Raw genomic sequence first — 19,171 nt, 5'->3', positions numbered from 1 at the left:
TATGTTAAAAAAAATTATAAATATCTCCAACAGTAGGATTCCTTGCCCAACTCATCACCTGTATCCCCTGCGCAAAAAACAATCTTGGTCTGCATCCATGCTTTATGATTCCTTCCTGGTAAGCTGACTTTCCATGTTCAGTGGCCCCAGCACATGCTGACGTGCATCCCTTGATCAGACTAAAATTCCCAAAACTACTGTGCAGCTGGAGGTCCAATTCATGTGCAAACCAATCCTCTTACTTGCATAAGCCAGCCAGCTGAGTCTCACCAAAATCATCTCAAGTTTCTCTGATACAATAGCTACCAGTGTACAAGTATATTTCACAGTTGTAGTAACTAACTTTTCAACATTTACACTGGTTAAGTATCTCATTAGCACTTGACAAGTGTTGTAATATTATAAGTGAGCTGTGTACTTTTGTTCCTACTTCTGATGTTGCATTCTTCGGAATTGCACATGCCTTAATTGTGCCTTCCTGGAATTTTTTATTGAGTTGTGAAGTATGATTTGAAAACATTTTATTGATACAGAGCAATTATAGTTCTGAGCTTTATGCTTTTTTCCCCTGCTGTGGTTTCCTATGATTCTTGTTCTCAGAATGCTGACGCATGCCTGAGGCCATGGGAGATCTGTTATCTTTATGTCTTTTCAACTTCCCAAGTCTTTTTTCTCTTCTCAGCAGCTATCAGTTATTTTTGAGATAATTGTTCTTGATACAGTTGTCTGCATGTCCAAGATCTTGCTTTGCCACCTTGTATCTACCAAAAAATGTATTCTTGAACGATTTTGTTTGAAATTACATATTCTTTGTGATTTAAATGTGTTTTTTTCTGGATCAGACTTCATGATAATTTGTAGAAAAACAAATGCATTTACATTTAGATTACTTTCGCTGTTATTGTATATAATTTTTAATCATAGAATCATAATGCACAAGAGGATATTCAATCCATTGTACCTATGCCAGCTGCTTAAAATAGCTATCCAATTGGTTCCACTCCCCTGCAATTTTTTCCTTTTTTAAGTGTACATCCAGTTCCCTTTGGAAAATTACTACTGGATATGCTTCTACCAACTTTTCAGGCAGTACATTCAATATCATAACTTGATGAGTAAAAAAAAATTCTCCTCATCTCCCCCATGGCATTTTATTTGCCAATTATTTTAAATCTGTGTGCTCTGGTTACCACCCCTCCTACCAGTGGAAACAGTTTCTGTCTATCAAAGCCCTTCATAATTTTGAACACCTCTATTAAATCTCCCCTTAACCTTCTCTGCTCCAAGGAAAACAATCCCAGCTTCTCCAATCTTTCCAGATAACTGAAGCTCTTCATCCCTGGTACCATACTAATAAATCTCCTCTGCATCCTCTCCGAGACCTTGACATCCTTTCTAAAGTGTGGTGCCCAGAATTTGTCACAGTGGTCCAGATTTTGCAGTAGTAATGACAATGCAACTTTGGTCCCCTCCTTCAGTGTTCACCATCATTGCTCCACTGAAACTGACAGCAATTTCTGGAGTCCGACCATGTGCAGAATAATGGGGGAGATCCAGAAGTTGCTGTCAGTGATTCTATGCTTCTCCAGAAGATGCATTGTTGAAGCACCAACACCCTCCCCCCACCCCCAAGACTGAAGTCAATGGGAAATCAATTGAATTGATGAGAACATCCACTCATATGCTGTGAGTCTCATTGCAAAAACCCTTGAAAAACTTGCACTTTGGTGAATGAGGTTTAACAGGGTTTTTAACTTCATATTAATACTAGACTACTAGAAAAGATCGGATGTCCACCAAAGCTACTAAGTATCATCACCTCATTCCATGACAATATGAAAGGTACAATTCAGCATAGCGGCGCCTCATCAGTCCCCTTTCCTATTCTGCGTGGCGTGAAACAGGGCTGTGCTCTTGCACCCACACTGTTTGGGATTTTCTTCTCCCTGCTGCTCTCACACGCATTCAAGTCTTCAGAAGAAGGAATTTTCCTCCACACAAGATCAGGTGGCAGGTTGTTCAACCTTGCCCGTCTAAGAGCAAAGACCAAAGTACGGAAAGTCCTCATCAGGGAACTCCTCTTTGCTGACGATGCTGCATTAACATCTCACACTGAAGAGTGTCTGCAGAGTCTCATCAACAGGATTGCGGCTGCCTGCAACGAATTTGGCCTAACCATCAGCCTCAAGAAAATGAACATCATGGGACAGGACCTCAGAAATGCTCCATCCATCAATATCGGTGACCACACTCTGGAAGTGGCTCAAGAGTTCACCTACCTAGGCTCAACTATTACCAGTAACCTGAATCTCGATGCAGAAATCAACAAGCGCATGGGAAAGGCGTCCACTGCTATGTCCAGACAGGCCAAGAGAGTGTGGGAAAATGGTGCACTGACACGGAACACAAAGGTCCGAGTGTATCAAGCCTGTGTTCTCAGTACCTTGCTCTACAGCTGCGAGGCCTGGACATCGTATGTCAGCCAAGAGCGACGTCTCAATTCATTCCATCTTCGCTGCCTTCGGAGAATCCTTGGCATCAGGTGGCAGGACCGTATCTCCAACGCAGAAGTCCTCGAGGCGGCCAACATCCCCAGCTTATACACACTACTGAGTCAGCAGCGCTTGAGATGGCTTGGCCATGTGAGCCGCATGGAAGATGGCAGGATCCCCAAGGACACATTGTACAGCGAGCTCGCCACTGGTATCAGACCCACCGGCCGTCCATGTCTCCACTTTAAAGACGTCTGCAAATGCGACATGAAGTCCTGTGACATTGATCACAAGTCATGGGAGTCAGTTGCCAGCGATCGCCAGAGCTGGCGGGCAGCCATAAAGGCGGGGCTAAAGTGTGGCGAGTCGAAGAAACTTAGCTGTTGGCAGGAAAAAAGACAGAAGCGCAAGGGGAGAGCCAACTGTGCAACAGCCCCGACAACCAATTTTTTTCTGCAGCGCCTGTGGAAGAGTCTGTCACTCTAGTATTGGCCTTTATAGCCACTCCAGGCGCTGCTCCACAAACCACTGACCACCTCCAGGCGCTTATCCATTGTCTCCCGAGACAAGGAGGCCAAAGAAGAAGAAGACGATTAATACTCAACAACCTCAGTGGTGCTGAGAATTTTATATTTGTGGAATGTCAAATCTCCCCATAATAAAAAATCTACATATTTAAAAAAAAAAAGTTTTTTTCTTTTAAAAATGTTTATTTTAGCTTCAATCTTCATCCAATCATAATCAGTTATTTCACTATCTGAAAATTTAAATTAAAAATGAAGGATATTAAGTGCTTTTAAGTTCCTGATTTGTGTGTGAATATTTAAATGTGAATGGTGCTTGCTAACATGACTTCTGCTGCACGTCAAGACATTCCTTGATTTGGTGCCAGATTTAAATTGCTGTCGGGAAAGGGGAAAACCACACCACAGAGATCACTAGAACTTTGTGGACAGCTTTCTTTGAGATCAGCAACTAGTGCCCTTGCTTCGTCACTGATTGCAAAATCTGGGCTAATACTTTCGCTGTGGTCTAACAAATGATTTATGAAGGTTCAGTACAAATTCTCTGCTTTTATACTCTCTGACTGTATACTGTATGCTTTTTTTTTTAACTTTAGCTTTATCAACTTGTCCTGCCACCTTCAAAGATTTATGTATGTGAACTCCTAGGTCTCTCTGTCCTTGCACCCCTTTAATAGTACGATTTAGTTTATACTGCCTCTCATCATTTTGCTTTACAAAGTGCATCATTGCGCACTACCTAGTGAAACATGAAATTGAGGGTAGTACAGTAAATAGATTTGGATAAAGTGATGCGGTCAGATCATGCACAGTCTTTGTTGATCGGATGCATCATTTTCTATCATTACAGTGGACATATGCTATATGATTGACACATAACTTGTGCCTACTGAAAAGATGCACCCCCCCATTAAACTTAAGAGTACAACACTAAACCCTATGACACAATTTACTTATCCGAGAAAACCATTTACAGTGTTTGAATAATAGATTCAAAATTCTTCAAAAAGTATATGATTTTGTAAGTGCATTTTGATTCCTATTTACAGTAAAAGATGATTCCAACTGATACTTATGCAGATTTTCATTAGAATTTACAGTCATATCAGGAACACTAGTGCTGCCTTCCAAAGACTTTACGAGAATTTGGAGTCAACACAGTATCAAATTGCAAACAACCATGCTGTAATACTCTGTAGCTGTGAAATTTAGAAAGAAAAGTATGTAAGCAGATCAAAGAGTCTGCCATTCTTAACATAGGACAAGGACAAAGCCTCCAACGCTGATCTCTTCTTCACAGCAGGAACATGAAGGATTGGGGCTTGCTGGTGAAGGTGTAAATGAAAAAGGCTGGATACATGAAGAGAATGTCAGATGACAGACACTCAGGACTAGATTGTACTCAGTGCTGAGGAAGGAAACTGATGGCATGATGGTCAGTGATAAAGCTTCAAGTCACCCTGAAGCCAAATTGCTATACACTGCGGAATATAGTTTGAATCTTAGAAGTCAAAGCTAAGGGTCAGAGGGATGGAAAAGTTCAACTTTAATGGACTTTGACAATTCCAAAAGATCAGAATTGCCAATGCCAAGGAGATTAAGATATAGACTGCAGTTTGATTTTGGATGTTTTGAATGTGACCACAAAACTAAAACTAACCTGTCACATCACCATCATTATTGATTGCTGCTATGAAAACAACCATCAAAAATAACTGAGTTGTACTGAAAAGATATACATGAGGAATCTAACTTTCTTTACTTTATATGCAGGTCATCGGACTTTATATATCGGTGTTCACGTGCCACGAGGAAGGCGAAGCCACCGACGACACAGGCATCGTGGGCACAAACATCGCAAGCGTGACCGAGAGAGGGACTCTAGCACAGAGGATGGGAGAGAGTCTCCAACTTATGGTAAGATACTTTTCTGTCACTATAAGGAGCGACAAAGATGTGGTGGTTAATTTTGATCTTACTGGGCAGGAAATGGGTAGCAGCAGGACAGCTATCTGTTAACACCTTACCCGATAAACTGGGTAACTGGTGACAGTTAGCCTGAACACCAGATGGGGGCAAACTCTAAGAATTCATAATTTCTGATAAAAATCAGTGGGCATTTAGAAATGCATTGGTTAATCAAGGACAGCAGGCATGAATTTGGTGAAGGCAAATTATGTTTGACAAGTTTAATGGGGTCCATGGAAACGCTCAACAGGTGAGGCAGCATCTGTGGAGAGAGAAACAGAGCACTTCAGGTTGATAATCTTTCACCAGAACTCCATGGAGATATCAGTGATCAAGGGGGGATCCAAAACAGGAAGGGTGGAATTTAAGTTAAGTTAGGGCTGAACAGATTAACTGAGAAAAGGGATGTGACTGTGAAAGCAAGTTTTAGCAAACACATGATCAAACACAAGTAAGAAAACAGCGATGAAAGTGAGCAGGGTAAAAGAGACAAATTCAAATACTGTCAGAGACAGAACTTCTTCAAGGTGGTCCTTGGCAAAACTGAGGTCAATGGGAATCAGGGGGAAAACCCTCTGCTGGCTGGAGTCATACCAAGCGCAAAGGAAGATGGTTGTGGTTGTTGGAGGTCAATCATCTCAGCTCCAGGACATCACTGCAGGAGTTCCTCAGGGTAGTGTCCTAGGCCCAACCATCAACAGCTGCTTCATCAATGACTTTCCTTCAATCATAAAGTCAGAAGTGGGGATGTTCACTTATGATTGCACAATGTTCAGCACCATTCGTGACTCCTCAGATACTGAAGCAGTCAGTGTAGAAATGCAGCAAGACCTGGACAATATCCAGGCTTGGGCCGATAAGTGGCAAGTAATATTCGCGCCACACAAGTGCCAGGCAATGGCCATCTCCCACAAGAGAGAATCTAACCATCTCCCCTTGACATTCAACGGCATTACCATCGCTGAATCCCCCACTATCAACATCCTAGGGGCTACCATTGACCAGAAACTGAACTGGAGTAGCCATATAAATACTGTGGCTACAAGAGCAGGTCAGAGGCTAGGAATCCTGAGGCAAGTAACTCACCACCTGACTCCCCAAAGCCTGTCCACCATCTACAAGGCACAAGTCAGGAGTGTGATGGAATACTCTCCACTTGCCTGGATGGGTGCAGCTCCAACAACACTCAAGAAGCTCGACACCATCCAGGACAAAGCAGCCCGCTTGATTGGCACCCCATCCACAAACATTCACTCCCTCCACCACCGACGCACAGTGGCAGCAGTGTGTACCATCTACAAGATGCACTGCAGCAATGCACCAAGGCTCCTTAGACAGCACCTTCCAAACCCGCGACCTCTACCAACTAGAAGGACAAGGGCAGCAAATACATGGGAACACCACCACCTGCAAGTTCCCCTCCAAGTCACACACCATCCTGACTTGTAACTATATCGCCGTTCCTTCACTGCTGGGTCAAAATCCTGGAACTCCCTTCCTAACAGCACTGTGGGTATACCTGCCCCAAATGGACTGCAGCGGTTCAAGAAGGCAGCTCACCACCACCTTCTCAAGGGCAATTAGGGATGGGCAATAAATGCTGGCCTGGCAAGTGACGCCTACATCCCATGAATGAATAAAAATAAAAATCCTGGAAGACAAGTGGCAGTGAATTAAACAATAAAATGAAAGCAAAATACTGCAGATGCTGGAAATCTGAAATAAAAACAGAAAGTGCTGAAAACACAGCAGGTCAGGCAACATCTGTGGCGAGAGAAACAGAGTTAACATTTCAGGTCAATGGCTTTTCATCATTTTATGGGGTTTTTGTTTGAAATGTCTTGCCTGCAATTTGGGGCCTTCGGTGCAACATATCATCTATTTTTTTTTGGAGTGGGCATGTGATTTGTTTAAGTGTGCGGCCCCTTCCAATTTTATGTGCTGTCGCGCACTGGCGGTAACTTAAAGGGGCCAACTTGTACATGGCCTGTGTGGGAATTTTCATGGCTGCTCAGCTTAGAGGGAGCATTGCTTCAGTGTTTGTGTGGTGCCCGAACAATGGACGCTGCTCAATGGAATTTCTGGGAATGTGGGTGAATGGGTTGAATAACCAGAGCTGGATGATTGGCCTTAGTTTTAACCACCCTCTCACCAGATGGGCAGTAGAGGGTCAGAGTGAAGTTACAATATCAGAATCAGGCAAGCTGACTCCAACTCAATTCCATTTTCACCCCTTAAATTTGAAAGTGCAGAACTTGAGCCATGGACGAGGCTCCTGAAAAAGGCAGGCAGGAGCGCCACAACTTAAATTTGATAGCAAGTGATGCAGAGACTTAACCTCTGGGATAGCCAGCAGCTGATCCAAGACAGGAGCTGCCAGCTCCCAATGTAAGTGGCTCTTTTGGCACTCTTTATGGGCAAGGAGGAGCAAGTGTACTCTCCCCAGGCACTTCCAGGAAGCATTTGCTCTCCCTCAGTCTCCATTTTCAGTTTTCTGTTGACCTCCCATCATGATTCCTGATCTCTGACCACCCCCTCACCAGCCTCCTGATAGCTGCACAGACCCTTTGCAGTGCCAGAAACTGTCCCCAATGGTCCTGGGTGTGACTCCATGCTGATGGTGTTCCCTCCACCTGCCGGACAGGCTGTTCACTTGGCTGGCTACTAACGTGTTAATGAGCCCCTGCCGTTAAGATCAGAAGCGCCTCCATATCCCATGCCATACTGGGTTCCTCAGCTAATTTCTGTCTCCTCCACACTCTCCCTGATTCTCCATTAATATTGGGGCTATTGTTTATTGGCAAATATTTTTCTATTTCCATGCAGTTGCAACAGTATTGTCAGTCGCCAATAATTTCAGAGCTAAAATATATTATGATACCTGCAGGTTATCTTGTTTACTATGCTAAGCCGTTGGGAAATATGGATGCTCAGCAAAATGAAAGGGTTTCATATAATTAGCACAATTCTCTGTAGATTGACGTTCTGTTAGATGAATGGAAAAGATGGAAGAAGCTTTGTTAGGATGTTCCAGATGGTTTTAGAATGAATTTATGCTGTTGCTTTATATAACTTCTTAAAATGCGACGAGCTGAAAAGAAGTACTTTAATATATTCGCTTCACTGAAAATTCTGCTTTTAAAGTGCTTCAAATGCATGACAGTACAATTTTGCTCCTGTATGTTTGGAACTTTTTGTTGTTGAAGAATAAAGGGGATTATTTGCTTTACTTGTTTTTGATCCTTTAAATTAGTTAAGTATACAAAAGAGTATTGTCATAAAAATAACTTCCCAAGCTACACAGACTTACTTAGACAGGAGAATCCATTGTAATTGTCGCAGTGACTGTCCCTGCAGTGTTCTCCGCTCCTTGTGGAGAAGTATCTCAACTCGACAATTCCCCCCCAGACATTTAGCCCAAGATTAACAATTTCTATTATGGGGAATTGCAAGCATCACTGAGCGATCTATCATGGGTGCTTTAAATCTTAGCAACACAGAGCAAAAGTCTCTAAGGGGCAGAATATCAGGACCTGCAGAGCAGGATACTGTTGATAGTGAGATAAATTCTTTAAATGGGGGCAGCGGGGGTTTGAATTAGGTAGGTGGGGGGGGTGGTGGGAGGTGGAATCAGGTGGGCAAGGGATGGGGTGAGTGGAAAGCTGTCAAGGCTTTGCTCAGGTGAGACCCAGGGGATTTCAGTTTTTCAAACCTAAAGAAGTAATGCACTAAACATTTCATCAACTAACCATGAGGAGGGGATTCAAACTGATGTATGCAGAGCACAATAGATTAGCAATACACCTTCTTAATTTCTCAGCCACCTCATCACTAAATAGTGCTGTGGGATCTTTTACACCTACCTTAGAGATCAGATAGGTTCTTGGTTTAACATCTCATCTGAAAGACAGTACCTCCAGCAGTATAGCAATCCCTTAGTATTGCACTGGCAGCGTTAGCACTAATTTATGTCTTCAAGTAGGTCTTGAACCTACAACCTACTGACTCAGAGGCAAGAGTACTGCCAACTGAAGCACGACCCAGGGGATTTAATTCCCAAACCTTGTTTTAATATGATTGGTGGGCTAACCACCCATTTGCAACTGGAAACGGACAGCCCAGCCACTTTCCCTGCACAATTTCTGGAGAGGCTCCCCAGGTCTTTTAAAGTGGCAATGAATCTTTGGAAGTGAGGTTGCATTCCCTTCTGCCTGATTTACTTGTTACTCTGCTGCAAATTGGATCAAATAGAAGCACGAGTTGCAGGTTTTCTGAAGCCCCCTGGGACATCTGAATGGAGGAGATCATTGACCTCAATGAATTTTATTTAAAGGAATAAAAGTACAAAATGCCAGAAATGTGCATGAGGTCAGCCAACATCTGAAAGATAAACATAGGCTAATAATGATCAGTCTTGTTATTGTTCATCAGAAATGTACTCTTTGTTATAAAAAAGTCACTTGTAACCTTTGTTTTTAGCTTTATTTTCTAACGTCTTTCAGATACTCCATCTCAGCGTGTGCAGTTTATTCTTGGAACAGAGGATGATGATGAAGAACATATCCCTCATGACCTCTTCACTGAGCTTGATGAAATCTGCATGCATAATGGTGAAGATACAGAATGGAAAGAGACTGCTCGGTGAGTTTTGTTCCTGCATGTTGCTTCAACAAGTGAAAAATGTGATGCTTAATTCCCTTGATGTTTAAATCTGCTGCCGTGCGTTCTTTTGTTGGTTTAGCTTATTCAGGCACCGAGAAGCTGACCCATATCGACAGGAAAAATCCCATGCTAAATTTGGTTGGGTTAACTGATTTCAGTAGGAGGCGGTGGTGGTGGTGGGTGCTGCAGTGTGGGTTGCACAATGGCCTCAGTACTGGAAGTAATTATATTTCATTAGCACAACCTGCCAAATATTCCTGTAGAAGTTATAAGAGTGTATTCTGCATTACTTTCAATACATTTGAGCACTGATTAAAAATGCAAGTTTCTGGAGAATGTTGTTTAAATTGCTTGGATGTGTTATTTGAACTTTGATAACTGAGCTATTAAAATACTAGAAAATTACTTGAACAGTGAGAAACACATTGGTGTCCTGTGTATCTCTTAATAGTTTAGCAGTATGTTGTTGTATGATAAATATTTGCTTCTGGAAAATAAAATCTCCATGTACTGACGACATGCAATTCTCTAAATAAAACATTTCTATGGGCTGACAGATGCAGCACTCAAAATGCTATCTTCTAGATATGTATTAGTGCAGTAGTTCAACTTAATAAGTGATATAATGGATAATTTAAGCACATTATGTACTCAATTGTATCTTTGTGAATTCAGGTGGCTAAAATTTGAAGAAGATGTTGAAGATGGAGGAGATCGATGGAGCAAACCTTATGTTGCTACTTTGTCACTTCACAGCCTGTTTGAGTTGAGGAGTTGTATCATCAATGGTACAGTCCTGTTGGATATGAGAGCCAGTACCATTGAGGAGATTGCAGGTACGTTGCAAATGCACAGTAGATCATAGTAACACAATTATTCAAAAATAAACAGACCACTATAATCAGTTATTGACCTAATACATTGTAACTAAAAAACAGCTCTGTCCTAGTTTGTGCCGTCAAGGGGCGGGACACTGAATAGCAGGTTTTTTGTGCTCATTCGTTTGTTGGTGTCATCTACTTCCCATAAAGTTGACTGCCATGGATCTCCACCTCTGTCTATCCTGTGCTGCCCTCACACATTCCACATAGTTCAACTGCATCCTGTCCGTTATATCCGTCATCGATTTACTTCTTTGCTTCCCTCTCCTATGTTTTCCGTCGATCTTTCCTTCCGATAATCGTCTTTGTCTACCTTCTGTTCTAATGATGTGACCGAAATATTGGGTTGGATTTTACCAGCACCCCGACTTCGGTGGTCGTGGTGGGGGGCCCGGAAAATGCCTCCGGGAGAGGCCCGCAATGGGCCTCAGTGCTGGGAAAGCCCCGCCCCATATTATTGGCGGCATCGAGGCCTCGTGGCAGCCTCCCTGCCGCTCAGTGACGACACCATAATTCCAATATGTTAATTTATTAAAATTAAGGAATAAATGCTTCGCTCATCGTGCCTGCTGTCCCGCTCCCATATTATGGCCGATGGCTGGCACTGCTGCGCCATCTGATCTCTGACTGGAGATCCGATGCGGGACACTGGTGGGGAGGGGGGAGGAGGTAAGTGTTTTAGTATGGGGGCGTTGGGGGGGAGGGCGGTGGCGGGGAGGGGGGGGAAGAGGGAAAAAACCTACCTGATTGGCTCAGGGGTGATGGGAAGGGGTAAAGGTAAAAGTTTCTGAACTTTGGGGGTGTGTGAAGGTCAGATTCTCAAGGTAAGTATTTTGGGGGGGAAAGGGCAGGAATGATATATAAGGCTATTGGAGGGATGGGAGAGGGGATGGTTAGATTTATCCAAATATTTTTAATAGTTTAAAATGCACTGTCTCTTTAAAAATTGAAACTGTCATTAAGGGCTCTAAGCCCTTTAAAAATGGTGTCTGTGCAATTGTGCTCGACGCCTTTGCCAGGGATGGAGTACCCACCCCCTCCATGTCATTGGTGGGAGGTGGTGGTCCACCACCGCCATTTAAATGGGCCTCCGTGTTAAATATTGTGGCGGCTCCGTGGAGTAAATCTCGCCCGTGTGTCCCGCCATTTCTGAAGCTCCCCGCTGAGATCGGTGAGCTGGTAAAATGAAGCCCATTGTATCTTTCTCTCTTTGATGTTATGCAATAATTTCCTCTTTTCTATAGTCATTTCCAACACTTCCTCATCGTCTTTCTGTCTGTGTAGGTTATGCGGAACATCTTCCTATATGTCCACAACTTGAATGCATTCAACTTAGCAGTAGTCTCTTTGTTTGCTGTCTATATCTCTGAGGCATATAACATAGATGACAAAATGTAGCAGCTCAGCATTCTTTTCCTGAGGTTCAGGTTCAGTTTCTTTGATGTTAACATGTCTTTCATTCTGACAAAGCTGATCTTGGCTATCTCAGCTGTCCTTTGGATTTCACCATCACATCTCTCATTGTCTGTAATAATCTGCCCAAGGTATGTGAACCTTTTCACTTGCTCTAGGACTTGTCCATTTACATCAATTGGTGCTACCAGGTCAAAATTATTTATGAATGACATCAATTAATTTAACGAATGAATGACATCAAACATGGGGCTGTGCGAAAAACTACTTCACTCAAAGCTACTGTTTTAGCTATAGCTTTTGTGCTGCACTCCTATACTATCAGCAAACTTTGATCAAAAAGTGATCCTGCTTGAAAGTCCATTTCTAAGAGATGTTGAATGAGGACAGGTTTGGCTTGACTATGCTGATCCCACAGCCAAATAACTTGCCAGTATTCATTGATTTTGAAGTGGCACCACCTAAATGAAGTGCAACAGGTCTGGGGAAAACTGATACTGTGACTAAAAAAGTACCGAACCATGAAACACTCTGAAAAGTAACCAGCATACAGTGAAGTCCAGATTTATGGACATCAATGCATTATAACTCTTTGTTCCTTGAGCTACCAGATGTTTCATCTTATTAAGTAGAATGAAGTCCCACTTTGTGCTGTCAAATAATACTAGATCATTTATTCTATTTTTGCAATTTTGTGCTGCAATTCTGGAGTATTTAAGAAAAAGTCATCCAGAATATGCTCCTGAACATGTAAATTTCATATTCACTAAAAAAACAACTGATCAGAAGCTAAGTCCCAACTTTAACTCAGGATATGAGTACAGTGTGTGTGAGCTGGGGTGCAAGAAGTGCCTGAGATGCCACAGGGATGAGACCATTTTAACTCCCAGTCTGCATTTAAATGATGGAAGGCTGACTCTGTAAAGTCTGGGTTACTATACTCTTTGTACCGAATAAAGATAGTAGTCTCTGGGTCAAGGTATCTGGAGTTTCTTTACAAATGTCTATTATCTATGTCTGCCACTACAATACTCCTCACATGAGGCTCTGTACAATCCGTGACGTCACATCCTGCAATGATGCTCACAGTCTATTTACATATCTACCTAAAAACAACCTACATTACATTATACTACATCACCCCACCCCCCCCCCCCCCCTCCAGCCCCCACCCCCCACGAGTCTCTGACTTCATTCATCAGGTTAAGTAATGCTGTGGTGTTTTCATGACTCTGCCACAACACGTTCTCCTTTCACTTGAAGATGTTTGGGGTTTAGAGTCACTTTCTTGTATTTGACTGAAACTATTCGATGACTCCAGTTCTCTACCTCGGTTGTCCTCTAGGTTGATTGTTGATTATCGTATCACCGGTTCATCAACTCTCTCTGTTGACCAATTCTCTTGTATTTCTTCCATTTGTTTCTTCTGTGGAACTGGTAGAAATGATCTCCTGTTCCTTCTTATCATCCCCTGGTCGGTCTGGACAATGTATGTTCTTGGATATGGTGATTTCTCTATCACTTCTCTGTATCTATTCTGGTCTTTAACCCAAGCCAATTCTCCAGGTGGATGTCTGACAGATTTCTCATTCTGTTGCATCTATCATAATACTCAGCTTGAATTGACTGCTGTCTATCCTCTTTCTCCCTCATCTTTTCCAAGTCTTCTGCACCAATTAATGGCTTTAGTGTACTTGGGAGAATAGGAAGACGTGTCTTCAGCCTTCTTTCCATTAACAATTCTCATGGGGCTAACCCATCCTGAAGTGGTGTAGATCGATAGCTTAACAGTGTCAGTTGAAAATCTTCATTTTTCTTCAATAACATCTTCACAGTTTGTACACCTCTCTCTGCTTCTCCATTGGCTTGAGGGTACCTCAGTGAACTGGTGACATGAACAAATTCGTATGTTTCAGTAAACTCTCTGAAACTTTCGTTCGCAAATTATGGCCTATTGTCAGATATCACAATATCTGGGATGCTGTGTGTAGCAAATGTTTCTCTTAAAGATTTGATCACAACCTCCGAACTCTGGTCATGTAGTAGCTTAACTTCAACCCATCTCGAGCAATAGTCAATGACAATAAGGAACATCTTCCCTTTATGCTCAAAGAGATCCATTCCTAGATGCTCCCATGGTCTGAACGGAAAGAAAGATGACATAGGTGGCTCGTTCACTTCTTGGGTGAATCTGGATACCATTTCTTCGATATCTTTTGATATCCCAGGCCACCATACCGAGTTTCTGGCTCTAGCTCCATATTTAGTGATTCCTAAATGACCTTGGTGTACTTTGTCCAAGATATCCAATCTTAAAGCTCTTGGGATGATCACACTTTCATCGTAGACTAGCAATTCATCCACTTTGCTCATGATATTTCCTTAAAACTGGGGTATGTGGCATATATGCTGGCCAACCATTTTGACAATATTCTCTTATCCTGTTGCATACCTCGTCTTCTTTCTGCAAGTTTCTGATTTCACTCAATTTTTTTAGCTGTTGCTGTTAAATTCTCAGTTATTTTTAAAGCAAAGACTTCTACTTCCTCCAGAAGTAAGACATCTCTTTCTTCAGGTCTACCAGTTGTTGCTCTTGATAACACATCTGCTGTTATCTGCTGTTATTTGCTGTTTACCTGGAACATATTCGGTTGTCGAATTAAACCTCATTAGTCTTAGTCAGAATTTTTGTATTCTTGGAGGTAACTTTGCTAGTTCTTTTGAATTCAGCAATGTCATGATTGGTTTGTGGTCAATTTCAATCTTGAACTTAAGGCCTAATACGTAGTCAAATTTTTTTTTGCATGCCCACGTTGCTGCCAACGCTTCGTTCTCAATGACCTTGTATCGCTGTTCGGTTTCAGTTAACGACTGAGAAGTGAAATACACAGATCTGCGTCTTCCATCCTTCGGCATTTGAAGCAAGACTGTACCTAATCCTGTTGCTGATGCATCTGCCGCTATTATGGTCATTAGCTCTGGATCATAGTGCGCTAACACCTTGGACGAAGTTAACATCGCTTTGATTTTCTCAAAGGATTTTTTCGGGCTTTCTGCCCAACACCACATATTACTGCTCTTTAGCAGTTATCACAAGGGCTCCTTTATAGTAGCTAAATTTGTTAAGAATTTCCCTACCTGATTCAACATTCCCTTGAATTTTTGTAGTTCGTGTTATATTCTTTGGTTCTGGAAAATCTATTATTGCCTCTGTCTTCTGCGCATCTGCCTTGATATCTGACCCATCAATTATGTGACCAAGGAACTTCACTGTTGTCTGCAAAAATACACACTTCTCATTTAGCATGAAACCAGCTTCTAGTCTTTGTAATACAGCTGTTACCCTACTGTTGTGTTCCTTTTTTATCTTTGTTTTAGTTTAGGCAGGCATCAAGATTGGCGCAGGCTTGGAGGGCCGAATGGCCTGTTCCTGTGCTGTACTGTTCTTTGTTCTGGTTTGCTCCGTGAATTAGGACGTCGCCCATGTGACCGATTACTCCCTCTAAGCCTTTTGTTCTCTGAAAGATCTCCAGTGCCAATGTTGTAACAGATGGCAACCTGTTGAAACAGAGTCTCCCAAATGGTGTTATAAATGTTGCCAACAATTTAAACTCTTCAGCCAACGGTTACTGCCAGAATCCACTATTTGCATCTAATTTCATAAATTTGGAGCTTTTTCCCACTTTCGTCCACTGATGTCATTGGGTGGATCTCCTTCTCTGCTTCTTTGTTAAGTTTAGTGAAGTCTACATTGATTCTTATGGATCCATTTGGTTGCTTTACTGGAACCATACCAGAACACCATCTAGTGGTTTAATTACTGATGATATCATTCCTTGCTTCTCCATTGCTTCTATTTCTTTTTTAACCTTTTCCAGTAGTGGGTGTGGCACCTTTCTCAGTAAATGAACACACAAGTTCTGCCTCTTTTCCCTGTAGTATCTGTGACATCACATCCTGTAATGATGCTTATAGTATATTTACATATCTACCTAGCAACAACCTACATCATATTATACTACAGACTCCACCTAAATCCAACGGGAATGAGGTGGAGGCTGGTGAGTAGGAGTGGGAATTCATGCAGGAGGTTGCTTCTGGGGACCTGAGGGAATGGTCCCTGCGCTAAATTAGGTTGCTTGGGGGCTTTTGTGGTGTTGTAGGGTGTTCGATGAGTATTGTGGTTGGTGGGGGGTGGTGGTGGATGCAAAGCCTGAGGACTGGTGGCTCATGATTTCCTTGTGGGCTGGAAGATGCAGTCCTTCTCCTCCTGGCTAGCTAGGAAACCTTAAAAAATTTAAAATCAAACTTACCCAGACCATGGAGCTGGATTTTATCTGACCAGCAAGAGTGGGAGTGGAAGCTTGGGTTCCAAAAATTGGGGTTGGCGCGCTCGCCCGCAAACCAATGTCGTGACAACAGTTCCAGATTTTGTCAGCGACAGAACAGCTCCAAGGCAGTGTTGCCACCACAATGCAGTTGGACTGCAATTTGAATTGGTTGAATTGAAGCCAATTTTATGGGGGTTTCAGATTTAGTCAATGGCGCACGGGGATCACATGCCTTTACATCCTCAACCGTTTCAAGGCAGCAGCACTAAGGCTAATCACCGACCTTGAAGAGAACCATGTCAGAAAATGCACATCAGGGATCCCACTGCCAGTCATCTATATCTCTCCGGTGTTATGGGACCCATTTCTCCTGCAAGCTGGAAAGAGGGACAAAGTTAGACTTCACACGTAGAGTAACAGAACACTTACACTAGTGGAAGCCCCTCATTCCTTGATGAGGTCTCCTAAATAGTTCCTTCCAACACTCTCGGGGAATGTAATGGGGGTGAGCTCTGTAAGAAGGCAGCCAGATGCTGAGATGCAGCCATACATCTGACAGGATGTGATAATGCCTCACCCCCTTGCCACCACCTTTGTGGCCACTCCCCATGTAGCACTCCATCCCACATAGCCACATGCATGCTCCAAAGAGGAGATAGGTATGGAGGACTCACTTGACAGAGCCATCCAGGCTTGCTTGGTCAAGTGGGAGGATCCTATCATCCCTTCGGAAGAGATACTCCTGCCTTTCCCTTTTAGCCTGGAGCAGAAACTCCAGGGATGCATTGCTAAACTGTGGGATCACCCGGTGTCTTGCCTTGGACATGGTCCAAGTTGGCTCCTGTTCCATTCGGTTGGTCTGCAGTCCTGGTACAGGGGCGCAGGGAGATGCAGGAGTTGCAGCAGTGGTAGGGGGGGTCCAGGAGTTACAACAGCAGCAGCATTGGTAGAGGGGGGTCCAGGAGTTAGAGCAGTGGCGGCCGTAATAGAGCAGCAAAGGGGTCCTGCAACACTCCAGGTTCATTCCATCAGTTTGCTGCTTGGTGTCACTGGTGGCTCCAACACAGGATGTCACAGCCCCAATCAAGAGTAAAAATCATATTGGGGAACTCGTGTTGCCATCGGTCTCTGACGTTTAAATATTGATGATGCTGCTGCCTGCATGCAGCACATGACTTCCTGAACATTGTAATCAGCAGGTGCAAACCCTTTGAGAATGCTGCAGGAAGCAATACACTGTCATTTTATTTACTAGCCTGGACCAGACAGTGTTAAAGTTGGTCCTTTACATTCACAACCACATAAAGCACAAGTTGCTTGGTCTCATTTCATGTTCATAAAAATAAGAACCAGTCACATCCCTGACACTGTCAGATGTGCTATCTTTCAGATGACACATTGAACTACAGCCCTACCTGCCTTCTCAGGTGGATGGAAAAGATCCCAAGGACAGCAAGGAAGTTTCTCCCCTACCACCCACTACACTCCCCCCACCACCACCACCTCCCCACCCCTGGCCAATATTTATTCCTTAACCCAGTTCTCAAACTTTTTTGGTAGAAGGACCCCTTTACAAATGGATTATTAATTAACGACCTTCCATATAAATTATAATGCTATATAATACTAATAATATGAGTGTTTTTAAGCAAACAAGTACTTATTTATAGATATCAGTAAGATGGCTATGTAGGAGGATGGAGAGTGCAGGAGCCTTTGGAGAAAGCAATAGGATAGAGCAGGAGCAATGAAGAATCACACCATGGTGAGAGCAGGAGCATGGGGACAGTAGGAGCATGGAGACAGCAGGAGCACTGAGAAAACACGAGAGGAACAAGGGGAAGAGCAGGAGTACTGTGGGAGTAGAGCACGTAGAGAGCAGAAGCATGGAGAGATTAGAGCCCAGAGAATGCAGGAGCATGGAGAAAGCACTCTAAGTCGGGGAAGAACAGAAGTACTGTGGGAGCAGAGCTTGGCGAGAGGAAGAGCACAGAGAGAACAGGAGTATGGGGGAAGCAGGAGACCGGGCCAGGGGCGGGTGGGTGGGGGTGCTTTGGGGTAGCAGGAGCACCTAGGGGACCCAGAGCATGAAGAGTGCACTAGACAGCAGGGTAGAGAAGGAGCATGGGGGAGCAGAGCACGCCTCTGGCCGCCATCACTTGCTTACTCTTGACCATGGTGCCCTTGGCACTTGCCCACCTGTGGGCCAGCCCTGCATCACAAACCCTCTGGGAGGTGGCTGCAGACCCCAGTTTGAGAACCACTGCCTTAACCATCATCACTAAAAACAGATTATCTGGTCATTATCTTATTCCTGTTCATGGGAGGTTGTTGTGTGCAAGTGGGCTGCCATGTTTCCTACATTACAACTATCACTACAGTTCAAATGTACTTTATTACTGTAAAGCACCTTGGGATGTCTTGAGATCATGATAGGCATTGTATAAACCTTCTCAAGGGCAAGTAGGAATGGGCAACAAATGTCGGCCTTGCCAGAGATGCTCACGTCCTATGAAAAAGAATGAAAAAAAAGTTATTTTTCTTTGATCATTTTACTGACCCTTGGGTCAAAATGTTTTTCATGCCTTTGTGTCCTTTCTGTTACTTTTTTGTACATTCAAGTTGCGCACATGCTAGTGCAATGTTTTCCAAACTATCCAGATGCTCACACTCCCAGGCCTCTCCTTTATTCCTTTGCTTTATGTTCCACTTTCCATCTGGGTTTCCTCTGCTCTTGCTGTTCCCACCCCTTGGTACTACCACTCCCAGGTCTGCTCTCTCTTTCTGGCTGCTGCTTTGCTCCCATACGCTGAGTCCTGAGGTTAAGGACATTAAAATATTAGAAACAAGATAAGATTAAAAAATAAAATAAAATTTGTTTTTGTAAACTAAGCCTAAAT

The 19,171-nt window shown here is 43.2% G+C and overlaps 1 protein-coding gene across 1 annotated transcript in view; it reads left to right on the top strand.

Annotated features, from left to right (window-relative positions):
- LOC137372380 (sodium-driven chloride bicarbonate exchanger-like) overlaps nucleotides 1-19,171 on the top strand; it is a 274,810-nt gene that overhangs the window by 97,745 nt on the left and 157,894 nt on the right. The window contains exons 3-5 of the mRNA XM_068036269.1: nucleotides 4,790-4,933; nucleotides 9,487-9,625; nucleotides 10,322-10,482. Of these exons, the coding sequence (XP_067892370.1) occupies nucleotides 4,790-4,933; nucleotides 9,487-9,625; nucleotides 10,322-10,482 (444 nt within the window). The remainder of the gene's footprint in view (nucleotides 1-4,789; nucleotides 4,934-9,486; nucleotides 9,626-10,321; nucleotides 10,483-19,171) is intronic.

The sequence above is a fragment of the Heterodontus francisci genome, chromosome 7, assembly GCF_036365525.1.
Source record: "Heterodontus francisci isolate sHetFra1 chromosome 7, sHetFra1.hap1, whole genome shotgun sequence".
Classification (NCBI taxonomy): domain Eukaryota; kingdom Metazoa; phylum Chordata; class Chondrichthyes; order Heterodontiformes; family Heterodontidae; genus Heterodontus; species Heterodontus francisci.
The sequence above is the reverse complement of the archived record's forward strand: the minus strand, read 5'-3'. Positions and strand labels throughout refer to the sequence as shown.